We start from the raw sequence: 21,284 nt of genomic DNA, 5'->3' as shown, positions 1-21,284 counted from the left end.
TGTAGCGGGGTAGAAATACCTAAATCAAGCATTGTTCCCATATTTTTAGGGTTCATTTCAACGGAAGAATTTGAATTCCTAGTTATCGTTCTGTTTGTTGCTTTGCGTCTTTCAAGCTCCACAAGTTTCAAGGAGATTATATCAAGTTTAATTATCCAAGCTTCACCGATGATAGAAAAAGGCCATTGGGAAGAGCATGTATTGTAGGCTTCACTTCCCTATAATCAAGGTGGTACTACCAAGTGGCTCCAACTTTCATGGGCCAATGAAAACAAGTTTATTTAAGTTGGTTTTACATGTTAAAAGAGCTAATGTTGCTCATAGCTTTGTTCTTATAATAGTCAGCCTAATAGTTCGTATTGTATTAGCTTAAACTATTTCAATTTATGCAAATTAAACCTTCGTTAAAGAATACCCAACAACAAACAAAAAAAAAAAAAAAAAAAAAAAAAAAAACAAAAAAAAAACGGAATACGAAGTAGTAATTAAACGAAGCCAATTTGGCAATTTTTTTAAGAATACCAATTGTTCAACCAATTTACAAGAGTATTTCTCAAGGAAAAAAAAAAAAAAATAAACTTTACAGAAGTAAACACATCCCTCTCTTCCCTATACTTTTTCCCCAAACAAGAAATTAAGATACAAGTGAATATGACATCCCACAATTGATGACAAATAGATGCTTGGGAACAATTGCACAAGGCACTGATATTGCTGTTATATGCAATCTATGACCATTTCTATATAATCCTGCACATGAAGATCCATTAATAGATATCTGCAACTGTATTGCCCTAAATCGCAATAGCCAGTCGCGGCAGAGATGTATAAGATAAAAAGAACATTGTTCAACTCATTCAAAGAACAGGAAAAACTTTCTCCAAGAACTCAATAAAACGTCTTGCATACAACTTCGGTTCAACAACAGAGATTGACACTGGGTCTATTAACAAAGATTTGCTTGCATGCTCAATTTTCTTTCTCAAGTTGTAGTCCTGCAATATATCTATCATGCCAAGATACAGAACAACATCATAGACTTCAAATAGTTCGACTTCCATTGAATCTACCTCATTTTCTTCAACCTTACGATTTGCTAGAGCCGGCATGTTTACACCCAATTGTACCCTTAGCCTGCAAAACAAAGTGAAATCACTAAAATAGTACGAGTATATCAATAAATTTTCAGCTATATTGGGATATAACAGTTGAAAAAAAAAAAAAAAAAAAAAAAAAAAAAAAAAAAAAAAACATTAACAATTTTGCTGTGACTCAATGGCAAGGGATTTAAAGGGGTACGAAAGTGAAAGGTAACAAAAGAAAGGAAGTTCCAAAAATGTGGAAGGTGACCGGATGACGACCACCCATGACTTTTGAATTTAGTTACTTCATACAGAGGGATTCACATTTTCTGGGTTCTTGGTAATCCCCACCCATTATATGGAGAAACAAACAACAAAGATCCACAACACAAAAATTAGCCTTGCAGTTAGTCTCTTCCATTGGCTCATAATATCAGTAAAGCAAAAGATGTTAAGTTGCCAAAATCCAAGTCACCTGACAGACAACTTACAATCAAATCCTATTTATAGAACATTTTCCCTTCAAATACAGTAATCATAATTACTGTCACATTCAAGGTTTCTAGCTCTCAGATCTAGTTTTCTTCCCGACTAGGAACATTGATTTTAAATATTTAAAGTGGATTCAACAAACTCAACTCTAATTCCCAAAAGCTATGAGGATGAAACATACCACTGAAAAGGCGAATGAGCTGTTGTAAAGAATGGTATACCAATTACCAGGACAGTGGAACACATTACATTGTAGTGAAATCTTGCATGATACGCTGAGCTTTGGCCACACTAATTTGGTAATCAGGACAACTGGACTTAGGATAAAACCCATTCTCTTTTCCTACACCATCTGAATTGGTCATTGGATGATAGGCACATGCTAGTAACTAATCTGCAAATACAGCATGTCCAATATCGCAGTATCTGAAACATAAGACGACCTAAGCTCAAGCCTAGATTAGAGAATTGATTATCATACAAGGATTTATTATGTTCAGAAACTGAACAAATCCCTTGACCTACATAAACTTTATCGTATAAAAGACCCTACATAAACTTGGTTTAGGCTTCATTCAACTTCAAAGAAAGAATCATTGGCATTCTCATTTGAATTGTTGTCTATCCTGATCTCATGACCCCATGATCTTCAACCCGCTGATATACATCTTCATCATCCATTTAATCCTTGGGGCATGCTTGAATTGATGGTAGTGCATTATCTGGGTAATAAAAGTCAACTAAAGTATATGATGGTGAGCAGGGATGGTTGTAAGGTGAGATGAGAAGGGAGAGGGGGATTAGTGGATTACTTCCCTCAACTTTGGGGTAATAGATATCCTAGGGTGGTGGTGGAGGCTATTACCCCCGTTATCACTACCTCAACTCTCAACTCCTTGTTCCTAGTGTTACCAAGGAGTTCACAATCAATAATAACCTCTTCCTCACGTACTATATTTACCATAGATATCCTATGGTGGTATGTGTGATTTGAAGTCCCTCACCCACCATATTTACCATAGCATCAGGTGCATATAGTGATGAATGAACTAAAAGGAGTTCAAACCTAACCAAACCACGTTCTAAACACATAATTTGATGCCGCTCATATCCAATCACTATCAACTATCCTTCAGTGACTTGGATAAAATGATATCAGATGGATAGATTCAGGCACATTAAGTGAAGAAAATTCCTAAAATATGGAAAATTGCATTTTGTGACAGGGTAAAATATTTTGCATGTATTTTCCAAGAAGATAGGATCGCTCCTTCAGGGTGGGATGTGGTACACATTTTTCCAAAAAAAAGAGAAAAGAAAAAAACAGCCTTCAAAATTTTTCAGATCATGATGATTCATATTAAGCCAATTAGAAAAGATAACTGGAAAAACAAAGAGAAGATGCTGTCAAACTATAGTAACAGAACTTCAATGGTACAGTCTTTATACTAGTTGCCATAACAAGGCCAATTACCTACCTTCCAGTTCCAGGGAGGAGTAGATCAACTTCCTTATCACCGACAGAGTACGCCCTCAATGTACTTCCTCTTATATGAGGACCTGGAGCAGTGTTCACTGAACCCGGCTCATGTGTAACCAACATCAGACCTGTTGGAGGAACTGATAACCCTGCTATTGAGGTCATACCTGAGAAATTGAGCATAAGGAAACATCTTTTGTAATTAAGAGCAACCTATGTAAACAAATTATACAAGGATAGGGAGAGAGAGCGGCGAGGGGGGGGGGGGGTGTTGGAATTTAGTTAAACCGAACCTTGTTTACACTTCATCTGGATTTCTTTTAAATGCATCAATTTGACTTGTGCACTATTCATATACTAACTTTTGACTTAAATTATTTTACTAATATATAATAAATATATGTTCTCGTGTTTTCATAACAATAACAATAACAATAATAATAATAATATTTTAAAAGATTCAAAGTTGTCGTGATAAATGTGCCAGGTAATATTACTCCCTAAGCATTCAGTCGTAAATGAAATAGTCACACAATAGTGCATAAATAATTGAGTATTGATATTAAATAATCGAAAATGGATCAAAGATATATATTGAGATTTATAAAGATCTTAGCCATAGTTCATCAACCAATCATACAATATATTCTTATGATAATAAATGGCATGAGAATCATAATATATACATCAGTCAAAAATATAAGCATTAATTTTTTTAGGGAATTATGAAAGCATAATGATCATAGAAATTTATATACTCCAACCAAGAGGATTCAAAGAAAAAGGAAAAGAGAACTTGCTTGCAGACTGAATAAGTCTATGTACGGGTCTCAAACAAGCAACAAGATGTTGGTATAACAGCTTTGACTCCTTCATCACAAGCGTTAAATACAATCGAGTGAACTCAGATCCTCGTAATTATTGCAAGATATTTGATGATGGTGATTTCAATGTTTTGCAATAGTATGTTGATATGTTGGTAGCAAGCCCCAACAGTGAACAAATTGAACAAATCGGAGAGGTAAATACTCAGTTGGGTAAAGAGTTTGATATGAAGGATTTAGGACCAGAAAACAAGATTCTAGGGATGCAAATACATCAAGACAAGAATAATAGGAAGATTTGGCTTTCTCAGAATAACTACTTGAACAAATCTTACAACGCTATAACATAGAAGATTGTAAGCCAATCTCTACTCCTCTGTCTATCAATTTCAAGATATCCTCAAGTATGAGTCCTAGTAGTGAAGCAGAGAGGATGGAGATGTCTCGAGTACCATATGCATGAATAGTTGCTAGTTTAATATTGCAAATACACAAGCTAATAAAGAGGCAACATGGCTGCAAATGCTACTGGTTAGGAGCTTGAACACAAAGAAGTGAAGAAAGCTTTGTTTTGTGATAGTCAAAATGATTTTCACTTGGCAAAGAATCCAGCATTTAATTCAAAGACAAAGCATAAAATATCATTTTGTTCAAGAACAGCTGGAAGAAGGAAGTGTGGATAATCAGAATATTCATACGAAAGATAACCTATAATGATAACTGCTTATGGTGTCAGACTTGCATATAAGTAAGCAGCAAAAAAAAAAAAAAAAAAAAAAAAAAGAATTTATGTGAGAGAATGTTAAAATAAATAAAAGTAAAGCCATATTTAACAAAACATAAGAAGAACATTCTATATAAACTTATTTTAATGTTTTGCGATTTAATTAGTGAATGTTTTAAGAAAACAATTATATGGTAGAAACATTGTGAATCATTATTTACATTAGAGGTAATAAAAATTACATTTCATAATTTTTAGCATACAGGATTGCGTAGTGTCAGTTTTGTTATCAATTCAGTCATTCCATATTTTTAGAGAATTATATTTCCTCAACTAATATAAGTATATACTTTATTAGTTCCAATTTCAACTTTAGTCGTCAAACACCTTGAGGGAGCACCCAATGTCTTTTATGTTAACAGAACAATAAATTTATAATTCTATGAAGGTAGAAAACAAGAAAAGTCGTGGTTTATAAACACCAATGGACTAATTAACTATAGTGAAGAAGTAGATCACCATTGGGTTACGAATAAGCACCAGTTGGAAACAAGTGTGTGCTCACAAGTCATATCTAGGGTGCTAATCGAGCGAGTCAATCACGAGCTCGTTAACTTTCGAGTCGAGTCAAGTAGCTCACGATCTACTAGTTAAGGTTTTGGTCCTTTTAAAATTATAGGCCTTTATTTTATTTTTATTTTTGTTCACTTTATACACTAGTTTTCTTATCTTATTTATTTATTATTAAATATTTACTCTTTATTTTTTGATAATATAACTTAACTCTTATTTAAGTGTCAAATTATCTTAAACATGGTAACTTCATTTGTAAATTATGTACTAATAAAATATAGTATTGAGCTGCTCATGAGCTTATCAAGTTGAGTTAGAGCTTGCTCAACTCGTGCTCGTTTATAGGGCTGTACAGAGTGCGGTTTAGACCGCACCAAACCGCAAACCAAACCGCACTTTTGCGGTTTGGTGTGGTTTTTGAAAATTGCGGTGTGGTTTTAGAAAATGACCAAACCGCGGTTTGCGGTTTGGTGCGGTTTCCAAATATATTTAAACCAAATCGCACCGTAAACCGCATTAAACCGCACTTTATACTATATTATTATTAAAAATATATAAAAGAATTAAAATATATGAGCTAATCTTTGACTATTAGTTTATTAAAGGTTAAAAAAAAAGAGTTTAATATTTAAACTATAAACTAATAATTATAAAATAAAATAAAAGTTATATTTTAAAAAGAAAAATTATAATTTTAATAAAGTATGGTTAAACCGCACCGCACCAAACCGCATTTTGCGGCGCGGTTTGGTGCGGTTTTTTAAAAGTGCGGTTTGAAAAAATTACAAACCGCACTTTTGCGGTTTGGTGCGGTTTAGGATTCAAACCGCACCGCGAACACCCCTACTCGTTTACATCTTGAGTTGAGCCAACTTGAGCCGAGTTTTGACCGAGCTTAGCTCGAGTTGCTCGAGAGCTGCTCAACTCGATTAGCACCCCTAGTCATACCTTTCTGGTAGATATAAAGTAACGATTTTTGGTACCAAATATGAAAGACAAATAGCTTAACAAATTATTATAATATTTCATGCAAAAAGAACCTACAAGGAAGCCAAAGACATGTACAATTAAAATAATGTAGCATACCATCAGCAGCAGGTTTATTCTCAGCATCGTATAAAGGTTCATGTAATTCCAAGAAAGACTTTAGATGCTCAGGTGCTCGGAAATGCAACCCCAACAGAAGACTATAGTCAATTATGTTTTGAGATTCTAGAAACCTGCAATCTAACTCGATTTGTCTGCAAAAAGGAAAGGATAAATTTGTTCAAGGGTGTGGTTTCAAGTTCAACTGGTAGATAACATTTCCGTACAGTCAAACATAAAGATAAAATTTTATCAACTTAAATAAATAAGTATTCTGCACCATACTCAAACAATGGACTGACATACCAGAATATTCATTCTCATCAATCCATTCACAAATATCTAACATGGAGTATATCGATAATCAGTGTCGTAGTAAACACGAATTTAGAGAAACAATTCAATATACTTCCTCCGTTCCCCTAATATTGCAACAATTATCATTTTAGCAAGTTTCACAAATATTCCAACATTTCCTTCTTTCCACATGGCTTCTCTCTATCTTTCTCCTCATCACACAGGTCACTTTTTTTTTTATGTCCCTATATCTCTCTTCTCATCTTAAAATCTGTGCAATATCCCCATGTTGCAATATTAGCGTATTAGAGGAATGGAATATAAGATAAAATATACTTTCATTGAGGATAAACTAAAGGTGATACAAAGAGGAGGGCACGATACCAACAATGTATATCAAGAAGATAAGAAACAAATCACATGTAATGTAAGCAAAACCGAAGATTGGAAAACTCCATTAGCATGACCCAAATGGCCAGCTTGGATGAATCTACAATTTTAATCAGATAATCACAAAATTGATTATGCTTATATTCTTCCCAAAACTCAATATAAAAAACCTGCGTATAATATAAACCAGCTTGTGACTAATCCACCTAATTTAAACAGTTTCAAACAGTCTACGAGAGATTAGCTACAAGCCACAACTTAAGAACAAGCAAATATGTAGTTCAAACCAGTACATTATTCCCCCCATGGCTGAGAAAACTGCCAAATTATATTTCACCATAGAAGCAAATATCTGATCTAGCTTCGTTGAATCGTTGGTAGTCCCTATCTCTAAGATTGTTCATAGTATACAACAAGGCTTCAAGTTCATCTCAATGTAGAGCCATTAATCCATAAATTTAATGTGTCTGAAGTGGTCCACAATTACACACTATAGAACAATTATCTAACAATCTTAAAACATGCTCCCTCCGTTTCCGAATTATGCACCTATACTCTGTTTTTGAGGTGTTTTTATTTGATATACCCATTTCTACTAATCTACGATATATTATTTTGGGTAAGTAAATATTAATATTATACCCCCTAATACTTACATAGTCACACCTTTCAAACCTACCCCCTTTCTCTTTTTCTTACAATTGCCCATCTTTTTACCTTCTATTTTTTACTTTATTTACTATTTCTTACACCCACTCAATTTTCCTTGAAAAAAGAATCAACACTAAATGTGTACATCAAAAAAATGAGTATATGTAATGACTATTGATGAAAACTGACAAAACACCCAACCAAAAAAAAAGACACAAGAAATGACATTATAACCCAAACACAGTTTGGCATTTCCAATTTTTTATGGAAATAAACTTATTGGGTTAATACAATTGCCACAGAACTAGGATAGGCACAAAGGGGCAGCCTATTTGATTTAGTAATCAGTTCAGAAATATTTACCATGTGCGCTAGTTTACAGCCATGATTACCTTGGTTTTCATATGTCTGGTTGGAAAACATAGGCTAAATATTATAAAATTTACAATAAGTTATTTGAAATAATCTAGTAGTAAACATTTTATCAAATGGGAAACTATTTTTGCTTTACTAGGATAAAACTAACTAGAAAGGAGGAACACAGTCGTATCCTAATTCCCTTTATACTTTCACATGTTGCTTTAAATTCTAGGTCCATTCCAAATCTTTCTTATCAATGACATAACACTTCTCAATAAAATTATTTACCTCACTTGTTTTCAACGGCTACAATGAAGGGTCCATTTCTTAAAGTATACCAGGTGCATCCCAAGAGTTTATAGCTTCCAAGAAATTGTTACTCAGAAAGCAATGTTTGTGTGTGTGCGTGGTATATGGGAAACAGGTAATCCTAATTACAATTACAGTCAATATCCACCTAAAAACTATATCAAAACCATTAGAGAGGCAGTGTTAAAATATCAATGTAAAAATATGCTCTGATTGATTAATAAAGAATCATTTTCCACTCCCCTACCCAACTCCGCAAACAACAATTCAAAATTTTGATCACCGAAAAGATGATAGGACCTCAACACCTTCTATCTCCCGACATTACCACCACGGGCCATCACCATATTACTCTCTTCATCCATAACCAACATCTTGCATGTCAATTTTCTTTCTATGAGGGCAGGAATAGCTGATTAAGGGCTATGGGCTAGGGATGAACTTCTAGGATAGGGTGGAGGGTGGTTCTTGGTGTTTAAGGGTTCTAAGCTTAGAGAAAGGAAGTTTTAGTGGAATATGGAGGGTGGTTTTGGGTAACTAGGCTTAGAAAAAGAGAGCTTTGGTGAATCAAGGAGAGATGATTTTAGCTGACACGATAGGAGTGGATTGGGTGGGAGGCGGTCTTTGAGGCAAAACACATATAGTTATGTGAATTCTAGCGAGGGAGAGATAGAGTGAGGTGAGGCAAGGTAGAGCAATGGTAGCAATGGGGAATGTTTGATTGATGATGGTGGTGAACAAGCCGCAGTTGTATAAATTCAGGATTTAAGCGTTTTGGGTAACATATAAAGAAGAAAAGAAAAATAATAGAAATTTGGACTAAACACTGATAGTGAGATAGAAACATCCCCTTCCATTTGATATAGACCTGAAACCAAACTACGTCAAATAAACTAAAATTTAAACTGCCGCATACTAAATAAAAAATTTCACATGCAATATAAAGGCTCACTTGCACACAATAACAAGACAAAGTCAGGCAAACATAGCGAAACCCGCAATGAGTCTAATGCTTGTACATATACATCACTTTCCTCTAAAACAAATGGCTTGCTTTGTCAACCGTTAAGGATCAATAGGAGTTGTATAAAAGCCAATAAACAGAGTGGAATTCTATAGTAACTTAAATGAATTTTAGATGAATATTATTTACAGTAAAATTTAGATGAATATTATTTACAGTAAAATTTAGATGAATATTTTTGTGCTGGTGGATATGTTTTAGAGGTGCTTCTCTCTTCCTCGCAGTTTTAATAGGTGTTTAGTAGGCCTGGCTATCACCGTGTCCAACATGAGACATGGAACAAGGCCTCCAAGACATTGGGGCCTCCAAATTAATACTTTATAGATAATGAGTGTTGGTGGTGGATTCAGAATTTTCAGTTAGGGTAACACCAACCATTGACTAACTAATGAAACAAATATTACAGAGTGATAGACAATCTCTCCCTCCAAAAAGTTTTAGAATTGAAGAGTAATTTTCTCTCAACAATTATCACAAAACCCACTCTTAATAAACACTTGATATTACTTGCTACGACGGTACTGTAAAATTAATGTTTTTTAACAGTATTTATATAAGAAATTTCATTGTCAAAAAAGAAAATGGATTAATCCTTTGAAATATAATTACACTAGTTGGTAAAAGCTCCTAGTCATATAATGGAAATATAGTTTTTGATTATTGATAAAATAAAAGCTGTAAAATAAGGGAGCAGTATGTCTTGAATTTATGACTTCCAAATAAAAAAGGATGAGTTAAACGGAATTCCAAATAACCACTAAACCAACTTCCATTAATCATATAAGTTAAATATAAAAAATTATTTATAGTGTAACTAATTAGAAAACACAAAAATTAAATATTATTAATTAAAAAGAAAAAAAGAAAGAAAAAAAACACAAAAAAAATAGGGGTAGCATTTGCTACCCTTTGTACCTTCATAGCTCTGCCAGTGATGAGTATTGTAGTTATATGACATGTTTTAGCTGTGGCCTAGTGGTTTACAAAAGTAAATGTAGTAATAGGCTTTTTATAGCCAAGGGTTCAATTCTAGGATTCTTTGTGTTTTTTGTTTCCTTCTAAAGATACCGGTATTATATTTCTTATTAAGATTTTTTTTATTCAAGTTTAACATTTAATGTAAAATTCAGTTATTTACTATTTATATTTTTATAAGTGAAAAATAAATTTAGGGCCTAGTAATCAATTAATAACGTTCTTTGTACTCACAAACTAAATGTAATTACGTTCCTAAAAACACATTACATAAAATAAAGGAAATTTTGTCAAAAACCACCCGCTAAAAACACTTTTTTGTGAAAAACCACCCACAATAAAAAATGTTGTAAAACACCACCCAAACTAAAAAAAATTGTTGCAAAAAGCCACCAACTGCTAGAAACAGGTCGTTGACCGTCTTCCCCCGACGTTGACTACACTCCCCACCCCTAGAATTCACCGGAACAGTCTAGCTGCCCCTCCCCCAACCCCTCGAAAACCCCTAACATTCACTCCCCCTTGAAAACCCCTAATATTCACTCCCTCTCCACCTCCGACCAAATTTTTCGGTGGTGGTATGGGGTTATTCATTGTTTTTGAGTGAATTTTAAGGGTTTTCAAGGGGGGTGGGAGGGAGAAGGGCAGCCGGACGTTTTCGGGTGAATTCTAGGGGTTTTTAAGGGGATGGGGCGGGTGGTCAACGCAAGGGAGGGCGGTCAACGCCGTCAAATATGGTCAACAACCTGAATCTGGCATTTGGTGGCTTTTTGCAACATTTTTTTTAGTTAGGGTGGTTTTTTACAATATTTTTTTTATTGTGGGTGGTTTTTCACCAAAAAAAAGTATTTTTAGTAGATAGTTTTTGACAAAATTTCCTAAAATAAAATGTAATTACATATAATTTTATTTCATTTATAGATCAAGGCCCAATTTTTTCATTGTAGCACAGGGCCTCCATTGAGATTGAAACGAGCCTGCTGTTTAGGGTGGTTTTTATTGGTGGTATACATTTTTTAAGTGGGTGGGTGAGTTTTCTGGGAGGCTTGGTGCGGCTAAGCAGTGGGAATGTCAGCAGTGTGTGGCAGTCCAGGTGGGATGGATGGTGGGGTGATCAGGATTGACAGTGCAGGTAGTATTGGTAGTGAGGAAGCCGAGGTTGGTGGTAGTCAAAGTAGAAAGATCACTCCCTTAGATGAAACCCTTGGGGGAATCATTGTAGAGGAAAGTAAGGAAAACAATAGAGTAACTAGAATGAAAAAAAAAAAGTGCAAACAGGGGGAATTAAGAGTGTTCATTTCAATTCCATAATGCCTCTTAAATGCCCCCTATATGTAATAGCACATAATTATAGCATAACTATTAGAGACAATTGAAAATACTAAAAATAGGCTTAAACCTTACATAAGATTCATTATCATCTACATGAAATTGCACAAGTATATATGTGCGTATTTAACGGTCAACCTGCCTATATGATGTGGTTCCAGTAACAAAGTGGAAGGGAGGCAAGGAAAGATCAGAAATCGAAATCTTACTTTCCCCCCCCCCCCCCCCCCGCGCGCGAGCGCGCGGTCCGCCCATAACCAAAAAAAAAAATAGAAATTAAAAAGTGGTTCACCTCCCATAAAAAGTAGTAAGGAAGGGGGGAGCCCCATACATGTCAAAAAGTCCATGCCAAAGGAAAGCAGCTGTCTCCGATTGCAAAAATAATAAGATCTAATAACCAATTTGTACACGTTACTCAATTTTCCCTTGAAGAACGTTGGCAACTACCTCATTTGCTGTCAAGCTACCACAAGGAAGAAAGATGACAAAATTCTAACCACCAAATTATCTTAACATCGATTAAAGTATAAGCTGAATTATAAATTTAATCAAGCTAACCATAATAATCAATCCATAGTTTCCAAGATCAGTTTCATTTTTCAATCAATTATAATCAAATTGAATGATTTGCCATGTCAAAAAAATATGGAAAAACAAGGAAAGATGCTACTAATGTTTTTCATTGTTAACTAGATACCAAAATAAAACTAAAAAATAAAAAATAAAAATAAACCCAATTAATATAGCAGAACAAACGTCCCAAATGGGATACATAATCTATTGATAAAAGTTGAAGCATGCTCTACAATGATAGAAGCTTACTCAAATAGGGCATCACGCAATGATCGATCCATGTAAAATTCATATTTCAGGTCAAGATCTTTCAAGGTAGAATTTTGGTTCATTGTCTCTTTATTTGTAGACCTTCCATAAGATGAACCCTTCAAGTCATAACGACGATGAATTCGTAACTCAGTGTAGAACATATTCCCCATGACCACGAACCGTACCTGTGAGTGAAATGAAAAAATACTGAAGCAATAGAAACCTCGTATAGTAAACATGACTCCTACGAGTAGTATGTTGTCTATTCGTTTTACGAAACCAACTAGCAATTAAGTTTCAAGTAAAAGTAAAGTCAGAAACAATTACATCCATCATGCTAAATAGACATTTCTCAACCAACAGTCCAATACCCTAGTATAGTATTCTATCTGGTTTGAGATGAGCCATTAAATGCTCCATATTAGATTAAATAAACACATGAGAAAAAACAATTGCATAAAATATAATAGAAAAATCTAGCACTTTGTGTAGAGAAACAAACAGATAGGAAGAATCAATTGACCTTATTTTGAGCTTTTCTATTATTACCAAACGATTACTCTCAAGAATAACATAACTCACTTTGAATTGAAATTCTAACAGTAACCCAATAATAATTGCCTTCTAGTCACAGTATCCATATGTTATCTTCTATTTTCTCCACCGCAAACCCGTTCAAAACATGCTAATCATCATTAGCAAGCCAAAAATTCAGATTGACAGAGTAGACCCCTAAATAAATATGTCATTGGTCTGATAGGTGAGAATAAAGAAAGACACTTTAGTGAGAGCTAGAAAAAGTGAGGCTGCAGTTAATCTAGCAGCAACATGCAATGAATCAGCCCAATCCACCACACTTACAGACATATATACTAGAAGGAAGAAAGACATTAATATCATACCGTTAAGAAGTTCTTACAAATGATGTAAGGGGCATCTCAGAAAAAGAATAATTAGTTTGTTACTGTCAGGATGTAGTTAGGTAGAGGGGTTAAATAGAGAAGGGGCAGGTTATTGTGAATTCTAGAAAGAGAAAGTGTATTGGAAAAGAATTTATTTCTAGATAGTGAAAAATCATTAACATTCCTTGTATTTCACTTTTCCCAGAAATATAATCAAAAGCCCCTGTTATAAGGTCTGTCCAGGAAGTGACGAGGATTGAGTGAGAAAATAGACAGAGATTTCTAGCCGATCAGGTCAGCTTAATTTCTCTCCTTCCCTTTGCAGTTGCTAACTTACATTATTGTGAAATTGCAAATGTAGTGCAATTAATCTTACAAACTTAAAGCCATAATTAAGCAATTTGGAATGAAATACCTTCCTTCCGCATTTTAGTTTTATGCGATGAAGCCCAAAGAATTTTGTAATAAGAGTATTCTCATGCATTTGTACATGACTGTAATAGCTTGGAAGCATTCTGAGGAAAACCTAAAGATCAGATCAAAATATCAGGATCATTTTAAAGTTATAGGAACACTGAGGAAGAGTCAAATGAAATCTTTACCTTCAACTCAGATTTCCGCAAAGTTTTAATCACAAATCTATCATCATGCGACAGGTAAAACAAGCTGCCGCTTTTCCCTGGTGAAGAAATCTCTCTCAAACCATCATCACCACAGATGGACATCATGTAGTCTGCAGCATTTAACTTAAACATTTCTCTCAAGTTCCTGTAAACAGATGTAGAGTATGTCATTTTGAAAGTTTTGAAACTGCAAAAAAAAAAAAGGCAGAAGATTGAAACACAAGGCTAGAATAGCAATATCAGAAAGTAAATCCAAATAGAAACTAAGACACCTAATTTTGTCAAAGTAAAGTCAATGTAAAACTTGTGAAACAAGCTTCAGCAGCAGCCTCATATAAGGCAAGAAGCTGGCCAGTCTTCAGACAAATCTGATCTGTGCATGACCATCACTTGAGTTATTGCCACTAAGCCCTAATAGACTTAAATACATTTTTCTTTAACCAGTTTATGGGATAGTTAAGGAAAATGCCAAGGATGGTACCTTAATCTACACTCAATCAATCAATCAAAGTCTTAATTCCATAAGTGGGGCTTAATGTACAGTAAGTATATAAAAAATACAAACATCTCCGCTACATGTCGTCCTCTCCTTTTAAATTAATCCTTTTCACTTCTTGCCCCTTTAGCTCTCTCCTCCCAATATTTCAACAGCTCTTCACTTAATGTAACTTTCACTTTAATTCAACAAATTTAATTCTCTTAATCATAATCCTTCTTCTGCACCCTCCATCTTTCAATTTCAATTTCCATTTCAATTTAATTGAATTAGACATTTATTCATTGATCTCTTATCATCTACCCCTAATCCTTTTCCTAACAGGCTAACATAAACTCCTAATACAGCTTCTTTTATATCACCTTCAATAAATCAATCAATCAAAACCTTAATCCGATAAGTGGGGTCGGCTACATGAACAAAACTTTATTATTCCGTGTGGTCATCCACTAAAATCTTCCTCCTCCAACCCTTACGATCTAAAACATCATCCTCATGCAAGTCCATATACTTCATATCATTCTAAACTCCTTCCAACCAAGTCATTTTCGGTCTCCCTCTCTCTCGTTTAACCACTCCATGGTCCCACTCTTCCGCTTTTCATACCGTTACACCCTCGGGTCTCCGTCTTACATGCCCAAACCAATGCAAACGATTTTCCTAAGTCTGTCTGCAATGCCTGGCACACCTGCTTTCTTGTGAATAACCTCATTCTTGATTCTATCTCTTAGATTATTCCCACACATCCACCTTAACATGCGCATTCCTGTGACCTCCATTTTTTTAATGTGCTCCTTCTTAGAAACCCAACATTTGATATCATAGAGCAACATTGGCCTTATGACAATTTTGTAAAATATTCCGTTCAACTGTAAGGGAATGCTTTGGTCACATAACACTCCTATGGCTGCTCTCCATTTAAGCCACCCCAACTTAATCCTGTGGGCCACGTCTTGATCAATCTGGATGATCGATATAAGATACCTTAAATATTCACTCTGGTCAATTCTTTTCCATCAAATCTTACCACTTCATCGCTTGTCCTCCACTGAGTACCAAAGCAACATACCAAATATTAAGTCTTACTCCAACTTAGCTTAAACCCTCTAGATTCCAACCTTTCTCCAACTTGATATTAACCCCATCTTTAATTTCATCCACCAAAATGATATCATGCGCAAACAACATACACCATAGAATTTCATCTTGAATTGTTCTAGTTACTTTATCAAGAACTGTTGCAAAAATAAAAGGGCTTAATGCAGACCCTTGATGCAATCCAATCATAATAGGGAAATCTTTTTTCAGCCTTCCATATGTCCTCACATTTGTTGACACATCTCGATACATAATCTTAACCAGATCCATGTACCTTCGTGGGATACCTTTCTTCAACCTGGACTGCCACACACTGCTGACATATGCCTTCTTCCATATCACCTAAACTCCAAAAACAAAAAAAAATTGATCGAAAAAATATGTCTAAGATTGCTGCAACGATGAAGATGACGATTGATAAGGAGAGAAATTGAAGCGGCAAAAAAGGAAGACATGAACGACAAGAAAGAGGAAGCATGTGGCGTAAGAATCTAGAAATTTATTTCATTATACGACAATGCTTGCATATCATAGTGAATCATTTGTAAGATATTATGTGTACAAGAGTCGAGAGAATAGATTTGTGAAGAGAAACTTCGAAATGTCATATATATTGATGTACATATGTAACATTATAACATAGATTTTGTCATCAATAATTTGATATGAAGTATTATTTAATCACCATGCAATTAGACAATTTAATTCAATGATTGGCACTTTGCTAACCATTTTTTTTTTTTTTGTATAAGATATTCTTTTACAAAAGCTCTTTATGTTTTGTTAAAAAAAAAAAAAGAGAGAAACTCTTTAAGTAAGATCAAGTTTCAGTTACAAACAAAGACATTAAGAGCATGTTTGGTTAGTGTATTTTCTAGATTGGAAACGGATAAAACCTGTGGTATATATTAAAATCACTATTTTAATATATACAAACAAGAATATGTGGTAACAGAACCCTTTAGGGGTTAAATCCGCCTGAATTTTTTGTGTGTTATTTCACCCGAGATCCCATTATTGTTACTCTATCAAAATCCATCGAGTAGACAACTTATTATTAAAAGCAATTCAAAGCAAAATTTAGTAGTTAGTCACGAAATCTTTCACAAACAATATCTAGCAGAACATTTCTTAGATGGTCAATATTCAAGAGGTTGCAAATGGTCCTAGTTAAAACCTGTGGTATATATTAAAATCACTATTTTCTGGTGCCTAAAAATCATCCCAAGAAACTATTTCATCATGCTTAACACTAACAAGGAGCTCACGTCGATCTCATACCCTCCAAAGTTAAACCAAGGTTCTATATCAACCCTATTCCAAACAAGAGTCCTTTTAAGTAGAAGGGAAAGAGCAATGCTATCAAGATGCCAAAAAGATTTATTAAAACTCTATTTTCATTGGTTTTTTCAGATCAAAAGCATTTTTACTTATAAATTATTAAAATTGATTTTTCGGACATTATTTAAGTTGAAGAGAATGGGGCACTACCCTGCTAGAGTTACTTGCATGTTGATAACTCAAATAGAATTTGTGAAATTTAAATCTCTTCATAGACGACCAGAAACACAGGTGCCGCTGAGCCAATTCCCTGTTGGTGCTTCACAACTTAATGAGTACCACAAATTTTTGCAACCAAAGATCACATGGGTCACAACAACATTAATATCGCAAGTGAAGATGAGCTTCATTAATCCATACAAAGATCCAAATCAAATATTCTAGTCAAAGTTTTCATGATTTTTATTTGGTAAATAGTGAAAGTAAATTAAATATTATCATTTTCTGGCAAAGTTGCATGCGTACATTACTAAACCAGAATAATTGAATTCAACTGGAAACTTTATCCACAAACGAGCAATAAAGAGATAATTTTGAATTTGCAACAAAAAGTTCAAATTTCTTGGGTATGCTTAATTTTCCAGATGATAAGTTTAAACAGTATATGATTAGAAGACTGTAGAACTTCCAAGATGACCACATTTCAGACAGAAGAAGCCAATGTTGATTTTCAAAACATTGTTACACATTCATAACTGAAGCTTTTCTGGGAAAATACAGACCTGAATACCATAGGGCAATAATCCTTCCAGTAGAAATCCAGCGAATAATGTGGAGGCGTAAGTTGAGAACCCTTTTTGGGAAAAAACATTTTAATTCTGGCTTGTTCAGCAAAATCAGTATATCTAACTTCACGGGCAGGAATTGGTGTTATCTTGCCAACAGTATACCTGATTTTGCAAACAAAGAAATTTCTGACAATTCCATGGCACAAAAAAAAACCAGAACATGCACATAATATGCAAGCTGGAACCAAAAAAACCAAGGACAATAGGAAAATTTTAAATAAACTAGCACTGCTAAAGTAATCATAGAAAATTGTTTCACAAAAAAAAAAAAAAAAAAAAAAAAAAAAAAAAAAAAAGTAATCATAGCAAATTCAACATTTAATAACACCTGTAAAATTTTAAATATATAAAAATCGAATTTTATATTTTTACTCAGAAGGAACACAAGCTGATAGAATGTGTTTAAACTGTTAAACAGCTTGAAAAATTCTAACTAGTCTGACCAAAGGCAATAATAAAACAGAGTTCGGTGGTAACAAAAACATTATCAGCATAAGTAAAATGTAAATCTTTTTACATGATACCAAATAACAGGATAAGCCCTAGCAATAAAATAAGTTGCAGGTAAAGCATGAAGAAGTTTAAAATTGATAACATCCTAATGAATATGTACCTGATACCAAGTTGTAGATTAAGCATAAAATAGTGGCTCTGGTTGCCACTGGAAATCGTGATGCAAGAACGACTTTTGGACTTTTTTGGATTGTATTTACTGCGCTTGACTTTAAAAGATTTTCCGTCATTTTTCCTTAAACGCTCTCTAAGCAAGACACCTTGCATGTATTCTCTTTCAAAGACTACATCACGTTCTTCCTGCTCATCATACTGATCATCACTAGACTTACTATTGAGTTGACAAGAGCTGTCCTTCGATGATAAGTCTGTGGGAATGTCGCCAAGAATGAAGTCTCTTTCAAAAGAAGCCCTAGATGAATTTCGACTTGAACTTTTCCTTGATTTACTACTAGAAATTCTTTCAGAAACACTGCGATTAATCCTTGGCCCTGATGTCTTATTATTCTCTTCGAAACCCAGGGATGCACTGTGAGACAGCTCACCTCTTAGACTTCCATGATAACCTGCTGATTTAAACCACTTCTTCAGAGATACATGTTTACTTCCAGCAGGATAAAATGTTCCTTTTCCGTCTTTTATCCCCCTGCTCCAAGTTCCACAATAACAACCCCCATCAGAAAAGCGGTAGAAACCTGATCCATCCCGTAACCCATCCAACCAAGAACCATAAAAAATATCACCATTCGCCCACTTTAAAAGCCCTTTTCCACACATCATCCCCGATTTCCATGTACCAATGTATGCATTTCCTGAACTCCACATATACTTACCACTTCCTTGGCGAAGGCCTTCTTTCCAAGATCCTTCATAAAAATCAGAGTTTGCGTAATTTTTCTTTCCAAACCCATCTTTCGTATTCATCCGCCACGCCCCATCATAAGTAGATCCATCAGTAGCTTTTAAAGCTCCTTGACCATGAAGATAACCACCAGAGAACTCACCCTCATATATTGATCCTGAAGGCCAACTAATACGTCCCTTCCCTGTCATTTTTCCTTCCTCCCAATCACCCTCATACGTCGTCCCATCAGACCATGTATATTTCCCCTTTCCATGAGGAACCATGCCCAAATTATCACCATTATATACATCACCATTAGGAAAAACCTTAACCCTATGTCTATACAACATAGCAAACAAACAAAAATCAATATGACAGGACTGATCAATTGTATTAAGAAACAGCAAAGAAGGAAAGCAAGCAACAGTAGAACTGATAAAATTAGAAAAATGTTTAAGCAAAGTAACCTCTCTATGTTCTCCATAACCAGCGAACTCAATCAGCTTTTCAGACATTCATTCAGCAACCTGTAGTAGATTTTTATTTAAGAGGTCATGTAAATTCAACCTGACATCAACAAAACACATTTTTCAAAGCCAATTATACGCCAACGTACTATAATATTTCAAGTCAACCCAAAGGCCAGATTGTGTGGAGTATAAGCATTTGAAGTAGCTAAAAACAGATAATCAACAAAAAATAATTCTCCCAATTAAACAATTCTAATTAAAATCTTTTTTTTTATCAAACAACCATTTTTTATACAATTCCAATGGTAAGCTAATTGTGAAATTAGCTTGCCATGCCACCTAGGATTGCAAAGCTAATCTACCTTGTAGCTAATTAATCCCACAATGGTTAAGCTAATTTTCAATAATTTTTTAAATTTATTTAATTTTTTTTAATTACCACAATTTGCTAAGCTAATTAGCTTAGCTAAGCAAATAGCTTTGCCCAGCTAATTTGGTAATGCAATTCCAATGGTTAAGCTAATTATTTATTAGTTTCATAAATTGCAAGCTAGTCCTAATTTTACACTGTTGGAGTTGCTCTAATACTTATAAATCAAACATCATAGTAGCTTTTTATATACGTTTTGCAATGCCAATTCTTATGTAAATCAAAAATCAGCAAAACCCAATATATGTAGTACATAACTCTTTATAATCAATTTTTTTATAACAACAATCACCCTCACCCCAAAATTATCCCCTCTTCCCCGTTTTCGAGGTTCAAAGCAAGAATTCTTTCCGATACCCAAACCATACACCATAATGCACAGCATAATCGATTATTTAGATACTAAAAACATATAATTAACAAAAAATCAATCAACCCAATTAAACCATACAAATTAGAAAAAATTAAACAACCCTTAATTACCCTCAAATCAACCAATCAAACAAAAATCTAAAACATACTCAAAAGATTTGAACAAAAAATAACTAAAATAATCAAACAAAAGAGAAAAACTTACTTAAGTACTTGAAAGATAGAAGATGAGATAAACCCCAAGTAAAAAGATTGAAACTTGTTAAAGAATCTGAAAACTTTAGTGTGAATAAGTGAGATGAAATATGCTTTGCTTAAGATGAAAGAGTTTTGTCATAGCTTTATTCGTTTGTTTGTGTTTGTTGTTGTAGTTGTTTATGCAGATAATATTATGCTGCACAAACAGCAAAGATGAGAGAATCATATTATTTGATTACCTGTCTGTCACTCGTGCAATGATACAGTGTTACTGTTACGAAGTATAGGATTTTCATTTGCTTGGATCACCAATATCTGATATTTTTTTTTTTAAAATTTGACTGTGTAAAGTATGGTTGATTATTTAGTGCTGGCCTTTTTCAAGTATGATTAAGAAGTATCAATGTCTTACAGTTGGCATTTGATTGCAGTAATTATAATTGTCTTTTTGTGTACTTTGATTTTCTTTCTATTTTTATTTTTTTAAGGAGTTTGTGCCTCCATTTCTAGTCTAGTGAAAAGTAGGCCGTTCAAATTGGATATGAATTGTGACAGTAATATGTGACTAGACATGACAAAAGGGTCATTCGGGTCGGGTACGGGTCAGGTCAGTTTCGGATCAATTAATTTCAGGTCGGGTACGAGTCGGGTCAATTTGGGTTTCGGGTCAATGGTTATTCGGGTCGGATCGGGTATCGGGTCAACACTTCGGGTCGGGTTCAAGTTGGGTCATTTCGGGTCGGGTCAATCTTCGGTCCAAATGTCGGGTCAATCTTCGAGTATAGTTG

The 21,284-nt window shown here is 34.3% G+C and overlaps 1 protein-coding gene across 4 annotated transcripts; it reads right to left on the bottom strand.

Annotated features, from left to right (window-relative positions):
- Positions 1-464: 464 nt before the first annotated feature.
- Positions 465-20,836, bottom strand: LOC145557640 (phosphatidylinositol 4-phosphate 5-kinase 7-like). 4 transcript variants are annotated; one of them, XM_081618827.1, is made up of 10 exons: positions 20,736-20,836; positions 19,494-19,553; positions 18,283-19,365; positions 17,604-17,771; positions 13,926-14,091; positions 13,739-13,849; positions 12,419-12,606; positions 6,262-6,416; positions 3,053-3,221; positions 465-1,134 (listed from the first exon to the last, which is right to left on the bottom strand). In XM_081618827.1, the coding sequence occupies exons 2-10, from the start codon at positions 19,508-19,510 to the stop codon at positions 858-860; spliced, it is 2,334 nt and encodes a 777-aa protein (XP_081474953.1). In that variant the 5' UTR covers positions 19,511-19,553; positions 20,736-20,836; the 3' UTR covers positions 465-857. The 4 variants fall into 4 exon arrangements, with proteins under 4 accessions (XP_081474953.1, XP_081474950.1, XP_081474946.1 ...); XM_081618824.1 differs by having other exon boundaries at positions 19,494-19,593; positions 20,736-20,827; XM_081618820.1 differs by lacking the exon at positions 20,736-20,836 and adding an exon at positions 20,504-20,729 and having other exon boundaries at positions 19,494-19,593.
- Between the last annotated feature and the right edge of the window lie 448 nt (positions 20,837-21,284).

This window comes from Chenopodium album, chromosome 1 (genome assembly GCF_948465745.1).
Source record: "Chenopodium album chromosome 1, dcCheAlbu1.1, whole genome shotgun sequence".
In the NCBI taxonomy this organism is placed as follows: Eukaryota; Viridiplantae; Streptophyta; class Magnoliopsida; order Caryophyllales; family Amaranthaceae; genus Chenopodium; species Chenopodium album.
Note: the sequence above shows the minus strand (reverse complement) of the source record. Positions and strands in the feature narration are given on the sequence as shown.

Excerpts from the sequence above, each read along its gene's own strand:
- LOC145557640 (XM_081618827.1), bottom strand. Across the intron at positions 17,772-18,282 it reads AATCTACAACTTGGTATCAG|GTATACTGTTGGCAAGATAA; the intron begins GTACATATTCAT and ends TTGCAAAATCAG. Across the intron at positions 13,850-13,925 it reads TGCGGAAATCTGAGTTGAAG|GTTTTCCTCAGAATGCTTCC; the intron begins GTAAAGATTTCA and ends TCTGATCTTTAG.